Source organism: Aspergillus luchuensis, chromosome 4 (assembly GCF_016861625.1).
Source record: "Aspergillus luchuensis IFO 4308 DNA, chromosome 4, nearly complete sequence".
Lineage (NCBI taxonomy): Eukaryota > Fungi > Ascomycota > Eurotiomycetes > Eurotiales > Aspergillaceae > Aspergillus > Aspergillus luchuensis.
Window position 1 is genome coordinate 1,042,692 of NC_054852.1, and position 14,603 is coordinate 1,057,294.

The 14,603-nt window shown below is 48.8% G+C and overlaps 6 protein-coding genes across 6 annotated transcripts; all 6 read left to right on the forward strand.

The window, feature by feature from the left end:
* Positions 1 to 1,094: 1,094 nt before the first annotated feature.
* AKAW2_40383S (putative glyoxalase family protein) lies at positions 1,095 to 1,697 on the forward strand (the record flags this gene model as incomplete). Its single annotated transcript, XM_041688705.1, has 3 exons — positions 1,095 to 1,228; positions 1,287 to 1,489; positions 1,621 to 1,697. 3 exons carry the CDS (start codon positions 1,095 to 1,097, stop codon positions 1,695 to 1,697), a joined length of 414 nt encoding a protein of 137 aa, XP_041542463.1.
* An 889-nt stretch (positions 1,698 to 2,586) lies between these two features.
* On the forward strand, positions 2,587 to 4,543 carry AKAW2_40384S (MDR family MFS transporter; the record flags this gene model as incomplete). Its single annotated transcript, XM_041688706.1, has 6 exons — positions 2,587 to 2,740; positions 2,788 to 3,099; positions 3,167 to 3,690; positions 3,740 to 4,061; positions 4,138 to 4,280; positions 4,352 to 4,543. 6 exons carry the CDS (start codon positions 2,587 to 2,589, stop codon positions 4,541 to 4,543), a joined length of 1,647 nt encoding a protein of 548 aa, XP_041542464.1.
* Positions 4,544 to 5,601: 1,058 nt separating this feature from the next.
* Positions 5,602 to 7,411, forward strand: AKAW2_40385S (putative choline transport protein; the record flags this gene model as incomplete). The annotated part of the gene is made up of 5 exons (XM_041688707.1): positions 5,602 to 6,202; positions 6,266 to 6,605; positions 6,659 to 6,933; positions 6,996 to 7,229; positions 7,311 to 7,411. The coding sequence occupies 5 exons, from the start codon at positions 5,602 to 5,604 to the stop codon at positions 7,409 to 7,411; spliced, it is 1,551 nt and encodes a 516-aa protein (XP_041542465.1).
* Positions 7,412 to 8,908: 1,497 nt separating this feature from the next.
* AKAW2_40386S (uncharacterized protein) lies at positions 8,909 to 10,992 on the forward strand (the record flags this gene model as incomplete). The annotated part of the gene is made up of 7 exons (XM_041688708.1): positions 8,909 to 9,052; positions 9,130 to 9,373; positions 9,457 to 9,546; positions 9,614 to 9,825; positions 9,887 to 10,361; positions 10,421 to 10,662; positions 10,759 to 10,992. The coding sequence occupies 7 exons, from the start codon at positions 8,909 to 8,911 to the stop codon at positions 10,990 to 10,992; spliced, it is 1,641 nt and encodes a 546-aa protein (XP_041542466.1).
* A 520-nt stretch (positions 10,993 to 11,512) lies between these two features.
* On the forward strand, positions 11,513 to 12,997 carry AKAW2_40387S (heme-dependent oxidative N-demethylase family protein; the record flags this gene model as incomplete). Its single annotated transcript, XM_041688709.1, has 4 exons — positions 11,513 to 11,666; positions 11,773 to 12,368; positions 12,482 to 12,580; positions 12,740 to 12,997. The coding sequence occupies 4 exons, from the start codon at positions 11,513 to 11,515 to the stop codon at positions 12,995 to 12,997; spliced, it is 1,107 nt and encodes a 368-aa protein (XP_041542467.1).
* A 556-nt stretch (positions 12,998 to 13,553) lies between these two features.
* AKAW2_40388S (uncharacterized protein) lies at positions 13,554 to 13,808 on the forward strand (the record flags this gene model as incomplete). The annotated part of the gene is made up of 1 exon (XM_041688710.1): positions 13,554 to 13,808. One exon carries the CDS (start codon positions 13,554 to 13,556, stop codon positions 13,806 to 13,808), a length of 255 nt encoding a protein of 84 aa, XP_041542468.1.
* Positions 13,809 to 14,603: the final 795 nt, after the last annotated feature.

The window sequence follows — 14,603 nt, forward strand, 5'->3', positions numbered from 1 at the left end:
GCGTGCATGGGTCATAGATGGTAGTATTCTGTGCCCGCCCGGGAAGTAAAACCAGGCAACTTAAAATTCGGGCAGTGGCGTAGCCGAGAGAAGTGGTCGGGAAGTCAAACCGGGTCTCCAAGCCATGGATTAGGCTCTCCAGAATTCGGACGGCATACAATATGGCGTTATCGAACATTCTCCATCGTCGGGGACTAGTCCTATTGTACCGACTAGGAGAGCCGGGCCCAGCCCGAGACTTCTCGTCGGGATGGTTTCCGTCGCAGAAAAAAGATAACGGTGTGGAGGTAGGTATGAAAGACCAAGCCCAACCCATGCTTGCATTCTCGATAACTGTCTAGCAGTTACCTGTTACATCTGGATCATTGTCAGTAAAGAGACCATCTGATGCCCACGTCAGACGGACAAATGGAATGTTGGGGGAAAAGTGCGACACGATTGATTGTTGTTGCGATGCCGGCCGGCAAAACATAAAAGGGGGAAGTGCGGAACGAGTTCCGCTTCCGACCGGCAATCGGCATCGCACTGATTGTTAAAGTTGGAATATAATTGCGTGGAGAGCGGCTGGACATCTTTTCTTGCCCACTGCCTCTCAAGTAGGCCACATTGCTGGTGGAACATGAAGTCCCATGTTGCGCACTCTTTGACAGAATGCAATGAAATCACAAGCCCTCGTTGATTTGCAGGAGTTTCGATCATTGATCAAACTTAGTTAATGACTAACAACAATTAACTACTAACTAGAAGTTAACTTAATTGACTGGTTGACTCTGATCATGGCATCAGATCAAGAATGATCGAACGTGCGATTTGAAAGATGATGAGGGTGTAGGAACATGTCTGTGCGAATGATATGATCGGGAGATAAAAGACAAGACAACTATTCTAAGTAAGAGTAGTGAGTGGTCTTTTACCCCGCGGGGAATCCCAACCCCTCACCGGCCAGGAAATCAGATTCCGATCCATCCAGACAACAACAACAACAATAACCCGCCGGGTAATGATCCCACGTCTTCCTTATTTTATCTGTTGCTGTTCTCCCCGCATCTTTGGTGGTCCCAAAGAAAGAGTCTAGATCATCTACGTGTGCCAATATGATTACTGGTCTCCATCACGTTAACATCCTCGTCCCGGAAGGCACCCTCGACCGGGCGGAGGAATTCTACACAAACACCCTGGGTCTGCCATCAGCTCCGGTTCCCCATCTACAGAAAGGAACCCTTCTATGGTAGGCCAATGGAAGTCTCGCTTTCTAAGATGGGACAGTCGTGGTTAATTTGCCGTAGGTTCAACCTCACGCCGGATGGCAGCCAGCAGATTCATGTAGCCTTTGGCTCCAACAGCGATTTGCATTCCGACCGTCACGCTTGCCTGAAAGTTGGGTCTCCGGACCATCTGTTGACCCTGCAGCAGCGTATTTGGGAACATCATCAGAGAGGGGGCGATGCTGCTCCCTTGCACGCTGATAAGCCGGGGGAGCAAAACTCGGGTATGTTATCCTGCTCGCTCTTCGTTCTCTTCTAGAAATGGTGGTTCCCTGGCGAATGCGGCTCTATCCTGCTGTACCGTTCGAAATTGGTTTCATCTAATGACCCGCTGACCTTGACTATCTCATTGTAGGTGCCCAGGGCATCGAATATCCGAGTCGGTTTTTTGCCAGAGACTTTGCGGGTAACCGGCTGGAATTTACCCTATGACATGAATAACTGAGATGAACCCTTCTGTTTGTTAGCAACACGATGATAAGTGAAAGATGGAGTTTCAATGGGACAATGAGCGTGCATCTCCAGAGTGTTGCAGTTGGCCTCTTCGCTGTACGCCCATGTAGACTCCTCGACTCGATACCTGTGTGGGTAGCCTATTGTCGGCTATCAGAGATCCGATGAAGGAATGCGAGACGAACTTTGGCCCAAGCGATATATCGAGTTGCCTCCCAGTCAAGGCAAGGTCATGGCGGTGATACATCGAAGTTATGTAGCTCATCACGACACGATGGTTGTAATAGTGTCCCGCGCCTGGTGAAGGACACACCCATTTGTCTCTCTCGTAAGGGATGATGGATCGAGCTTAATGGAAGGCTGATCTGAAGGATTGGGGATCGGAGACTTGAGATCAATCCGGAAATCTTTCTGGTGAAATAGTACACCGTACGGGGGTCGACCAGAGTTGCTTTATATGTTAGTGTTAGCAGGTCTTCCCCGGAAGAAGATTTATTGATGTTACTAGTTGTAGCGGAGTAGTGCTATGATTCGATTTTCCGGCGTTGACGCCGCCCCTCGATGGATCTGCAGTACTCAGCAAGACTTGATAGGTGCAACGGAATAATTGTTTGCTGACAGCCCAGCGTGCTCCCTGTCACTGTCACTGCCGACGGTGGAGCCTCGCTAAGGGTAAAGCGGGTACCCGTACGTGAGCAACATCCTTGCGCTATTGCGCCATGGCCGCTACACACTACAAGCCGATCCCCACAAAGAGGGTCCGTGTGTCGATGCAGTTTATCTATTGCCAGGTACCCAGAGGGGCACGAGCAAAGTTCTTCGAGCTGCCACTTCAGAGACGGCGAAAGAAAAGGCACTCGAAACAGCCATGCGTGCTTCCTCCGAGCGATCCTCCACCGATGCCATGGCCAGAGACGATTCTGGCACCAAACCGCCCACACCGCACGAGGAGCAGCCCTTGCTGCGTCCCGATGTTGAGGCCCTCTGGAAGCCTCCAGTGGGCTTTGTCTGGATTCAACTAGGTTGGTTGTCGCTTGACCCATGAAATGAGGGTCTAACACATTGCCAGCAATCATGTCGAATGTATTCCTGTCGGGTTTCGACGGCACCATCACTGCCTCAACCTATGCTGTGATCAGCTCCGAATTCAACGCAGCCAACACCGCCTCGTGGCTCACAACCTCCTATCTAATTACTAGTACCGCATTCCAGCCACTATATGGTCGCTTCTCAGACATTTTCGGTCGCCGGGCCTCCTTCTTTACAGCGACAATAACCTTCATGATCGGCTGCCTGGGTTGTGGGATTGCTAAAGATATCGTCTTTTTGAATCTGATGAGAGCCCTGACCGGCATTGGCGGAGGAGGCTTGATGACAATGGGTATACACTCGCAAATCTCCCCCTTCTCACTTGTCACCCTCCCAGACGAGTGACTAACGTGGTTCAGCTACTATAATCAACTCGGATCTCATTCCTTTCCGCCGTCGCGGAATGTATCAGGCCGTACAGAACGTTCTGCATGGGTTCGGGTCCATCTGCGGCGCATCGTTTGGAGGAACCATTGTCGATTCAGTGGGATGGCGCTGGTGCTTTCTATTACAAGTACCAGTCGGGTTTCTAGCTCTGGTTACGGGTCATCTTGTTTTGAATCTTCCAACGCAAGATAAGTTTGCCAGTGAAGGCAGGAGTTTGCGGACAATCTGGAGATATGTCGATTTGTCTGGAGCTTGTGCTCTGATTGTTGGACTTTCAACGCAGTTGGTTGGTCTTAGCTTGGGTGGAAATGAGCTCCCTTGGTCCAGCGTATGGGTGATCTTGTCATTCGTGGCCAGTATGATGTCACTGGGCCTTTTCGTACTCATCGAAGCGAGGACAACTGCAATTCCATTGATTCCTCCTCGAATGTTGAAAGGCGTTCTGCCTGTTGCTACGCAGGTTGCCAATGTCTGTGTGGGAATGGCTGCCTATGCGGTGAGCGACCCTTCTGTCAGGTATCCCAGTTCACTGCTGACTGTCAAAGTTCCTTTTCACGCTTCCATTACTGTTTCAGGTAATTCTTTTGGATTCCCCTTCTAAAGCTGGTGCTCGACTTGCTGTACCATCTCTCGCTACCCCGATTGGTGGTGTGATCTCTGGCTACGTGATGTCGCGCTGGGGTAAACTGGCCTACCTGGTCCGTACAGGCTCGTTTCTCATGTGCATTGGCAACATACTTGTAATGCTTCTTCAGTTCAACGACGCAGAGTGGAAGTACTACGTGGCCATGATCCCCGCCAGTCTTGGACAAGGCATCACTTACCCAGGGATTTTGTTCACGTTTCTTGCTGCATTCGATCACGCGGGTATGAGCACCTTGCCGCCACTTCCCTTTCCTTTGACAGAGGGGAGCTTCTGAATAAAACTGACTGACTTTGTCAGACCACGCCGTTTCAGCGTCCACCGTCTATTTGGTCCGTTCGATGGGTACAGTGTGGGGCGTCGCCATTACGTCCACTATCATCCAGAACACCTTGCGCTCAGGCCTCGCTGAGGCCTTGAGTGGAATACCTGACAAATGGAAAGTAACTCTCCTCCCTGTGGATTTACTAATATCTTGAAACAATGGCTGATCAGTATTATGCTACTCGCACAGGTTATTGACGACATCAGACATTCAGTGTCTGCCATCCATAGTCTGCCGCCAGAGATCCAGCTGGCTGCGCGGATGGTCTACTACCGGGGCATACGACTGTCGTTCTTGGCGTCAGCGTGTTTTGGATTCGTTGCTGCTACAGCGGCACTCTTCACTCGCGGAAAGGGCCTTCATCGCTCGAGCGAGGCGTAGATCACGCGTACGTCGCACACTGGCTCGCTTAAAAAACAGGCCGTTTGGAACGCGGACCGTCCAGTGCCTGGATGAGATGCGGGGCCGAAGTGGCGACTCTCGGGGAAGGTAGGTCTGGTGGACAAATGACCGCCAGCTTGAAGTTGGGGGACGCGGCTTCGCAAACTTAGAACTAGGCAGATGTCAATTAGCTCACGAGAGAAGGGGCCAGGAGCTATTTGTTTGAGACCACCCATTCGGGATGGTCTTTTTGGACGTACCAGATAGCTGACTGGTTATGAAGGAGACGTCCAATCGCAGAAAAAGCAGACTTGAATAAATACACTCTTTTTGGATTCCAGTGCAATCATGCCCTTTAATTACCCGCTTTGCCTTGTGTTCTAGATGTTCAATCTATCCCATGCGCCCAGCAGGATCCGTTCCGCAATGCGGAGAAAGCCCCGTCTACCGAGGAAAGCTACTCTGGGGCAGCTCCCATTTCATGGATTACCGCAGTGAAACACCAATAGAAGCCATAAACGCCAAATTCTCTCTGCCGGGATATTGCGGGGAAGCTACCCTCCTGACAGCGCTGGCGGCGAGTCTGGAGATATAGGGCAAGCTCCACGACGCTATAGCATGGTTAGCCGCATTTTTCCCCCGCACGATCGTCGACGATCACCTCCAGTTCATGAGCAATTCCGCCCTAGTTCCGCTATGGTGGACGTCTCTAACCTAAATCCGGGGATGGTCTTGCTTTTACTCCCTTTTGGTTGGACGGGACGTGATAACAGGTCTCGGAATTCGATAAGCGTTCCGGGATATCTTGGGTATCAGTCATCAGTCATCCGTATCGGGCCTGGATGAATAGGTTGATTCAAGGAAAATCAGTCTCCACCGCTTTGATCTTATCGACCTGGGATGCTTATCGTAATCGAGGTTTACATCTGTCAAGGTCCCTTCTGGGGACGCGGAGCTAGGGCCATCATCGTAGGAAGGATTCATAAGATGGCTGATCCTCCACTTGAAGTATATTGATTCCGCAGTGCCTCATCACACGGCAGACAACATAAGAGGCCATGGAGTTAGAAAACACTAAGGTCTCGCACCTGAAACCCGGGTATGCCGCATCGGCAGACCTTGAAGTCGACATGGACAAGGGGCAGGTTGCCCTTACGGGCATCCCGGACATGCACCTGAAGCGAAACTTCAGCATAGTCAGTATAATTGCCCTGGGGTACAACAATACGAATAGCTGGGTGGCCATAGCCACGAGCTTTGCTATCGCAATTCAGTCGGGCGGCGCAGTCTCCCTACTGTATGGCATTCTACTGGTCACTGCTGCCATGTTCTGTACCGGGGTTACCTTGGCAGAACTGGCCAGCGTGTACCCCACTGCTGGTGGCCAGTACCATTTTACCTCCATCCTGGCGTCTAAACGATGGAGCCGTGGCCTGTCTTACTTCAGTGGCATGGCTGCAGTGTTTGCATGGATTACCCTTGGGGCCTCTATTGCGCTGGCCGGAACAGAGGCGCTCATGGCTATTGTCATCCGGTGGCAGCCCTCATATGAAGCCCAAAGCTGGCACTATTTCCTAGTATACCAACTGCTGAACGCAGTTATGGTCACCTACAACATCTTCCTCACCAACAAGACCCTCTGGGTCTACAACCTAGGCTGTTAGTTAGCTCCCTTCCAATTCGCAGAAGACAATACTAAATACACTGCTTCTCCTCTTGCAGTCATTCTGTCCATCTCAACCTTCCTAGCTATTATCATAACCTGCCCGGTACGCTCTTCCGCACATATCAGCACCTCGAACACTTGGCGTCAGTTCGTCAACGGTTCAGGCGGCTGGCCGGACGGCGTCTCCTTCTTGACAGGACTCTCAACGCCTCAGTTCATGTTTTCCGGACTCGACGCCGCACTCCACCTCGCAGAGGAATGTCTCGAACCCGCACGCATCGTACCAAAGGCGTTGCTCGCCACAGTGACAGTGGGGCTTTTGACAGGTTTCCCCTTTGCCATCGCCATCCTATACAGCTATGACAACATCGAAGCATCTCTAACCACCTCCACGGGGTATGTATGCCACCAGTCCTGAATAAGAAAAGTCACTTACCGGAAACCGACAGGTTTCCAATCTACTACATCTGGGAAAAAGCCACTCACTCCCCAGCAGCTGCGACAGTCTTCATGGCTGCACTGTTTGTCGTCTCTGTCGTGGCACTCAACGCAGTCCATCAGACTGCCTCTCGACTTACATGGTCCTTTGCCCGCGATGACGCTCTATTCTTCTCCTCCTTTCTCTCCTCTATACACCCTACGCTCGGAGTCCCCGTTTGGGCCATTATCCTTGATGGTGCGGCAGTGCTTCTGGTCGGGATTGTCTATGTCTGCTCAACAACAGGTAAGCCTAAGCCTTTGCCCAGACGATCATCCTCTACATAGGATCTAACATCGAAATAACAGCATTCAACGCTTTTATCAGCACGACTGTCATGGTAGCCCAAATCTCCTACGCCATCCCAGCAGTTCTTCTCCTCGTTGGCGGGCGGAATCCGCATTACCTTCCTCCAGATCGCCGATTTAAAGTTCCCAATGTACTAGGCTACGTTTGCAACGTTGTCTGCGTTATCTGGGCTTTCATTCTGACGATCTTCTTTTGCTTTCCGACGGAGTTTCCCGTTACGGGGAGTAACATGAGTATGTGTTTCTTCCACTTTCCTACTATCTACCTGCTTTGTGATAAGGAGTACGCTTTCCTAACACTTGCAAATTGCTTAGATTACGCTTCCGTCGTGCTAGTCGTTATGTTGATCTTGGGCGTAGGGAACTGGTTTGCTTATGCGAAAAGGCATTATCACGGGCCACGCTTAGATATCTAGTTTACTAGTTATCTTGTATGTAACTTGACTGATGATTGATGAAACACAATGACTGTATGGTTATTTTCCACTGAAGTATAATAGTGGACAGTAGTTTGTCTTCGTAACCAAATGATTTCAGAGCTGATTCGAAATTATACAATCTCATCTATACTTCACTTCAATATCTATTGCAACTCCCACTAGTAAACATCTACGTACATGGAATTTCAGAGATTAATGGTAGCGACATACACCCCGTCGGAACGATTCCGAGCCCCAACCTTCCGGAAAGTGGGGAGGAGAGATCAGTGGATGGGTTTTGATGATTCGTTGGATAGAACTTCCCGGCCGACTTGATCCCAATCGACTTTGATCAGATAAGTAGATAACGGTTTAGATCATCGTGCTATTTACTATTGCCGTGAGCACGGGGTAATTATCATCACTTATCGGTCGAGTCTTCAGGTGGGGGGGAGGAGTGGCTAGATGTGCTCACAGACTCCTACCACAGGTGCATTTTATTACTATGTTTGGACTGGCACAACTGCCGGCATAATTTCCTAAATTGGTAGTCTTGATACCTACTTAATTGCTAGCTTGATACGGGCGCCGCTGCTGTCGTGGGGGTACTACTAATACTAGCCTTTATCGACAGTATAAAGCTTACAGAGTAATCACATGCGACCGATAATATCAACAACCAGGTCATATAATTTCTATACTAGTATTTGTTAAGCGTTATGAAAGATGATCGATTTAGTAGCAATGTTTGTTTTAAGACCGTAGATAACTTCTATAGCCTAGTAACTACTATATTTGTATTACACCCTCCACGCACCACCCCGGGCTCCTCTCCTATTGACTACATATGAACACCGACATAGCACTTAGTATTGCAGGGTCAACCCATCTCACATACTACGAAGAGCTTTCACACAAATACATGGACTGATTCCTTCCTGTTTCCAGAGTCTCTCATAGAACAATGCTAGTAAGTATATCTTGACTACTTTCGTTTTCTACCTCTTGGATTCATGATGGGTTTCCCCACCCCTTCCACTGCGAGAGTACTGACCGCCCCTAAGGGCTCCCTTTTCATAATGAATTGATGCTGATAATAAGTCTCTACCTATAAAACTACAGAGCTTATCTCTTCGAAAGTTAAGGCCCTGAACTCCTTAGCTAGTCACATCCAACTAAAGCAGCTAGATAGATTACTAGCAGACAACCAGGATTATCACTGGCCCATTTGACCGAAATGCATCACTATCTCCGCATTACCCCTCAGGATAAGAATCCTCCATCGTTATCAGGTGGAGGAAACATTTGCTATTGGGAAGCTAGACCGATATGCAGCATTGATAACTCATTATGCAAGTCCACAACTTAGGCCTTGTGCAGATTGGCTTGGACTCCACTCTACATCTCTTGGCTCAGATGGTGTATATCAATGGGACCATCCTCGGTTCGTTGGTGGCTAATTTACACTAGGAATCGCACAATATGAGAGACACCATGTATTACGAGACGAAACACGATGATGGCGACAAGACGTATTCCGGATTACATCCGTCGATGTCCGTTGAAGAAGGTCAAGTCGATCATGGAGAGACAACAAATGGAGGTCTTCATCGCACGCTCAGTCCACGTATGATCCATGTATGTACTGTACCACCAACTGTTCAGTTGCAGATAATCCCATCAGAGAAACCGAGCATCATGAGTAACAAACAAAGGTCATCTCCCTCGGATCCAGCATTGGCAGTGGTCTCTTCATCACGACGGGTAAATCCCTAGCCCAAGGAGGTCCAGCTAATATGTTTCTGGCGTATCTCGTGGTTTGTGTCGGCGTATGGGCGAACCTGCAAACCTTGACAGAGATGACGATTGCTTTCCCGACATCAGGGAATTATATCGATTACGCGGATCGGTGGGTTGATCCAGCATTGGCCTTTGGGGCTGGATTTGCGGAGTGGCTTGGTGAGTTGCCCAGCCGTGGCTTTTTGCCTTGTTACGAATGCAGATCTGTTATAATAGAGCTGACGAGCGTCGCAACGCTACAGGGTGGACGTCAGTATTTGCATCCGAAGCCATGTTTCTAATTACCCTGGTGAATTATTGGGCTGACGGGGTTGTGCCCAAGGCTGCTTTGCGTGAGTCTGCCACATGTTTTTGCCCTTTTTCTTCTGGAAAGACCGGCAATCAGCTTACCATAAGTAGTTACCTTTTTTCTGGTACTTTGCCTTGGCGTGTTCCTCTTGCCAACCAGCATCTTTGGATGGCTGGAATACATCGGATCCCTGGTCAAGATGTTCTTATTCATTTTCGTTACAGCCATTTCTCTAGCTATTATCGCAGGCGCTGGTCCGTCCGGATATGTTCGACATGGAAACACCTGGACTGATTTGCCAATGTTCAAAAATGGCTTTGGGGTGACTGGCTACCCCTCCCAGATAAATAGATTCTTCGTGTTGAACTGACTGAACTATGCAGGGCTTCTCCACCGCTGCATTACTTGCTATCTGGGCCGTGGGAGACCAGGTCTTTATTGGCGTGATGGCCGGCGAGGCCGAATCTCCCCACTATTCCATGGCACGCTCGGCCAATTTCGTTCCTTGGCGCGTGGGCATTTTCTACCTTGTTTCGGTGGTATTAATCTCACTTGTAGTGGACTCCGATGATTCCCGGTTAATAAACGGCTCGAGCGTGGTCTCCTCGCCTTTCGTCATAGCGGCCCAGGATGCGGGTATCTCGGGGGTCCCGGACCTGATTAATGCCTGCATAATACTCGGAATTCTTGCCCTTTCCTTAGAGTGCATATACCTTCCATCACGGATCTTACGCACTATGTCGCTGCAGGGACTGTTGCCGGCCTTCATTGCGAAGGTCGACAAAATCGGCCGTCCGAGATGGGCGCTCACATTTACGGCCGTTGCAGGAACAGTATTGACTTATCTGAGCTTGAGCGGTATGGACTCCACAAGGTTCGCCCTTTTTCCCTTCGACACTGACTGATGTTGGCTGCAGCCAATGGCACCGAGGTCCTGAACTGGTTCATCTCGATCACCAGCGCGTCCTTCTTCACTAACTGGGCGATCATCGCCTTTTCCTCCTTCCACTTCCGAGCGGCGATTAGAGCGCAGAGAAGCCAATTGTTTGAAACCCCTTATGCATGGCGGTCTCTTTATTGGCCTCTAGCGCCTGTTACTAGCCTTTTCATTTCGTCGTTGCTACTAGTTTGCCTTCTTTATACCAGCATCAAGCCAGTGGTGAGTCTCACTTCCTTGGAACTCCTATCTAGGCGAAGGCCTATGCTATACATTCTGAGCCCACGGACCCAGCATGTTACTGATCACGTTCATTAGGGCGGGGGTGCTTTTACAGCATATAACTTCTTTTCAGCGACGATTGGTCTAATCGTCATTATAGTGTTCACCATTGGTTACAAGATTGTGCATAAAACGCCATGGAGAGATCCAGCAACTGCAGATCTTATCACGGGGCATCGGGAGCTGACTGCTGCGGAGTTGCGGTTTCTGGATGCATATTACGAGCGACCGCTGTGGTGGAGATTGGGGACATATCTACGAATATGTTGAACAAGTAACCGGTCTAGACAGGTTTTGGAGAAATGAGGGATTAGAGTAATCTGATCATGCTCGGTGATGGGGGTTAGGGGACAGTTAGCTTCGGCGGTTTGACCAATAGCTGTGCAGGCCTCTCGTTCAACGCCGACGCCGAAGGCGGATGTATGAGTGATGTAGTACAATCTCAAGACATCAACGTTGTTTCCACCAGTATGATAGAAGTAGAGATACGTTATCATCTTTGTCGTACATTCCAGATCATGTAGGGGCGGCGTCAAGTAAAATGTTTACCCCGCATCGTCTTATCACATCTTATGAGTATCTCCAAATGCCAAGGCAGATCAGACCAGACAATGAATTACCTATATGAGCAGTCAAGTAAGCCATTAACTCGAGGGTGTATTTCAAGTCAACCCACAGAGCATACCCATCCTCTCATCCAAGATAGAGACAATCAGTCATGTTCTTAAGCCACTTCAGCACCAGCTTAGTCTTAGTGCTACTGTTCCTGGCATGGCTCCTAAGAAAAAAGATGGAAGGCCAGAAGCCTTCAAAAGCAGAGCAGAAGACCATCAGCTCTTCTCTGGCATCTACATCTCCCATCGAACCCCTCGACGACTTTCAATGGGACAAAACCGAGCCTCTAATCCTCCGACCTTTCAAACCTCGCTATCACATGACAATGGGCAAGTTAACCCACTCCATCCTCTAATCATCATCACCAGCCCTAACCCACAACATCTCACCAAACCATATGACATACGCAACATCTAACTAACAAACGAAAACCAGGCATCGAGCGAGCAACCCTCTCCGAACTAATACAAATCGACAAACACTACCTCACCCGCATCACACTCCGCACGAAACTAATCCAAGACAAACGAGCCTCCGTCCTCGGCGCCAGTCCCCGCTCCATCCCAGCCGTCAAAGAACTATACTCTTTCCTAATAAATGACTACCTGCCTCAACGGTACAGCGCTATCTTCCAACGTACCTCTACTACCACTAGCACTTCAGCATCAGCACCCACAACCACCATGCTAAGAAACACAGTAACCGGCGAAACCATCCCCAGCACACCTCCTACTGACGCAGAAGAAGCCCTCGCTATCATCGGTCGGCAGGTCGAAGAGGATTTCCTCCTTCTTTTGCCACCACAGCCCTCTTACCTACGAGATGATGACAAAAACGAGGGTACTAACAAGCAGATGACCCTCGAAGCCTTCATCGGCTGTTTTCCGAATGGGTTCAACTGGGCAGACAAGTTCCGCAAATCGCTGGCGAATATCCATGTTCCGGTACCGGATTATACCACCAAGTTGCGGGCGAGTATGGATAGATATCTTGAGAGGTTAAAGGTGGGGGAGTGTGTTAAGAGGGCGAATGTTTGTGGCACTGCTTTCCTTTTGCTCGTTCCAATTTTCTTTTACCGACGATAGTTGCGTTTCCTCTGCACTATTAAGGGTGATTGTGCTAACGTGACTCAATTACTGGATAGTGGACTGTATCCGTGGACGGGGAGCTGCATGCTGCCAGCAGTATGCACTTGTATGAGGGCGAGGAAGTAGTCGAGTTGCAGGAGTTAAATGTTGATATGGTATGTCTTTGCTTACTTCTTCTTCTTCTTCTTCTTCTTCTTCTTCTTCCTTCCTTCCTTCCTTCCTTCCTTCCTTCCTTCCTTCCTTCCTTTCAATCTTCTTTGCGCGGAATGATTGTCAGGGTTGAATACATATAGTAATGAGAAATGGCAATGCAGGCACGACTACGCTGCGAAAGACAGATGCTATTTCGACTCCCCATCTCACAAGCTGTGGTCTTCGTGGTCCGAACATACATGTACCCGTTGCAGGACGTCAAGAAAGAAGGCAATGGGCCGAGGTTAGTCGAGGCGATAGCAGGGTTGAAGGAGGGCAGCTCGCCGGGCTTTCATTTTTATAAGCGCGCAGCGGTGTGGCAGCGAGCTGTGAGTGAGTACTTACTGAATGGGGAGGAGGAGGTAGCTGTTGTGGTATGATCTGCGATAGGGGAGTACACTTGAAGCTTTTGGATGTTGTCATGGGACGAAATCTGTGTTTGAATGAGAGTACTTTTTGAGCAATGATGCCTTTGTTTTTTTATATTTCACTGTATAGTATTCCAAGCTCGGATAATAGAATGCTGGAAGTGAGGTAGGTCTATGCACACGACTCATTGATAGTGACAATCACATACGTCATTTGATTCAAAACATTAGCAGAACGCTGCCAAAAAGGGCCCGCAGAACGACACTGTAACATTACGCATGAACTCACAACACTTGAAGGATTATCTGTCTCTCGATCCGAAGCTATTCTTTCCTCCTTTCATTTTGCGACATCTATTCCACCATGACGTTCCAATAGCAATTCCAAGAGCAGCGGTGTGCAACTTGGAAATGTCAACTATTGTATGTCGATGGGATATCTCTGCAGTAATAGAAGCAATATACCGTTGCCCAAAACCTAATCCCCCATATCCTAGCAATTACCACCCCAAATGAAGCACTCCTGCGCTACTTGTGCGTACCATTCATGATATGGATCTACAGCTTAATGCTCCACCCAGTCAGAAGCCCTTCACATGTTACATCCCTATTTGCAAACACCGCTTGGTTCAACATTCTCTCAGCCCTGGATCCCCTGCTACTCAACCCCAAAGAAGCAGATGACTTTGTCGCCATCAACGAGGGAACAAGCAGAGTCAAGAGCTTCTTCTATGGCTTACGAACCGCCCTGAAACAGCATCTTAATTCCCGGAAAATCAACACGCCCGAGGAAGCAAAGAACACGCCTCCTATGCCGGGATAATTCCCAGGGGAATGGCAGGAATGCATCAAAGCCTAGCTCCCGACGCCGGTACCTAATCCGCGAGACAGCGATTGCGATGTGGCAATATCTGGTTTTGGTTATTTCGACTTCACAAGCTGTTCAAGACATTTCTGAGCAAAAGTGAACAGCAGTAGCAGCAGCAAAATACCAGTGTTGGAGGTTCATGGGTAGAGCTATGCTTAGAATAAATCATCGTGGCCATAACCGCTTGGTTTATTGTAGGACACATCGTGATCGGCTTCACCTATCGTTTAGTTGCGGTAGTCAGTGTCGGCTTGAGGCTAGAAGCACCTGTAGAGTTTCCACCGTTATTCAGTAAGATGACTGGTGCTTAAACATGACGGAACTTCTGGGGGTAAGTGACTCATTTTATGACTCTTTCATCTCTTCCTTTTATGAATCATATATACTATATATATCATTTAGTATACATACTAATACCCATCTGAACAGAAAGTTCTGGCATCAACTGCTCCGCATTAAGTTCACTGCCATAAGCAACTAACATCACTCGTGATATTCTCGGTCTGGTTAAATCATCCTTCTTAGAGCGATATACCCAGTTGTTTTGTGTGTTTCTCCTATCGGGTATTCTACACCTTACTGCAGATGTGGTAGGGAATATACCAATGCGCGAGTCCGGCACTATGGTGTTCTTCTTATCATTCGTGTTGGGTAGAGGAATAAAATCACAGCAAATGTTTCATTCATGAGATGAAACAAATGCTAGTATAAAAGCTGCATAATTGCTCGCTTGAATATACTCTTCACACG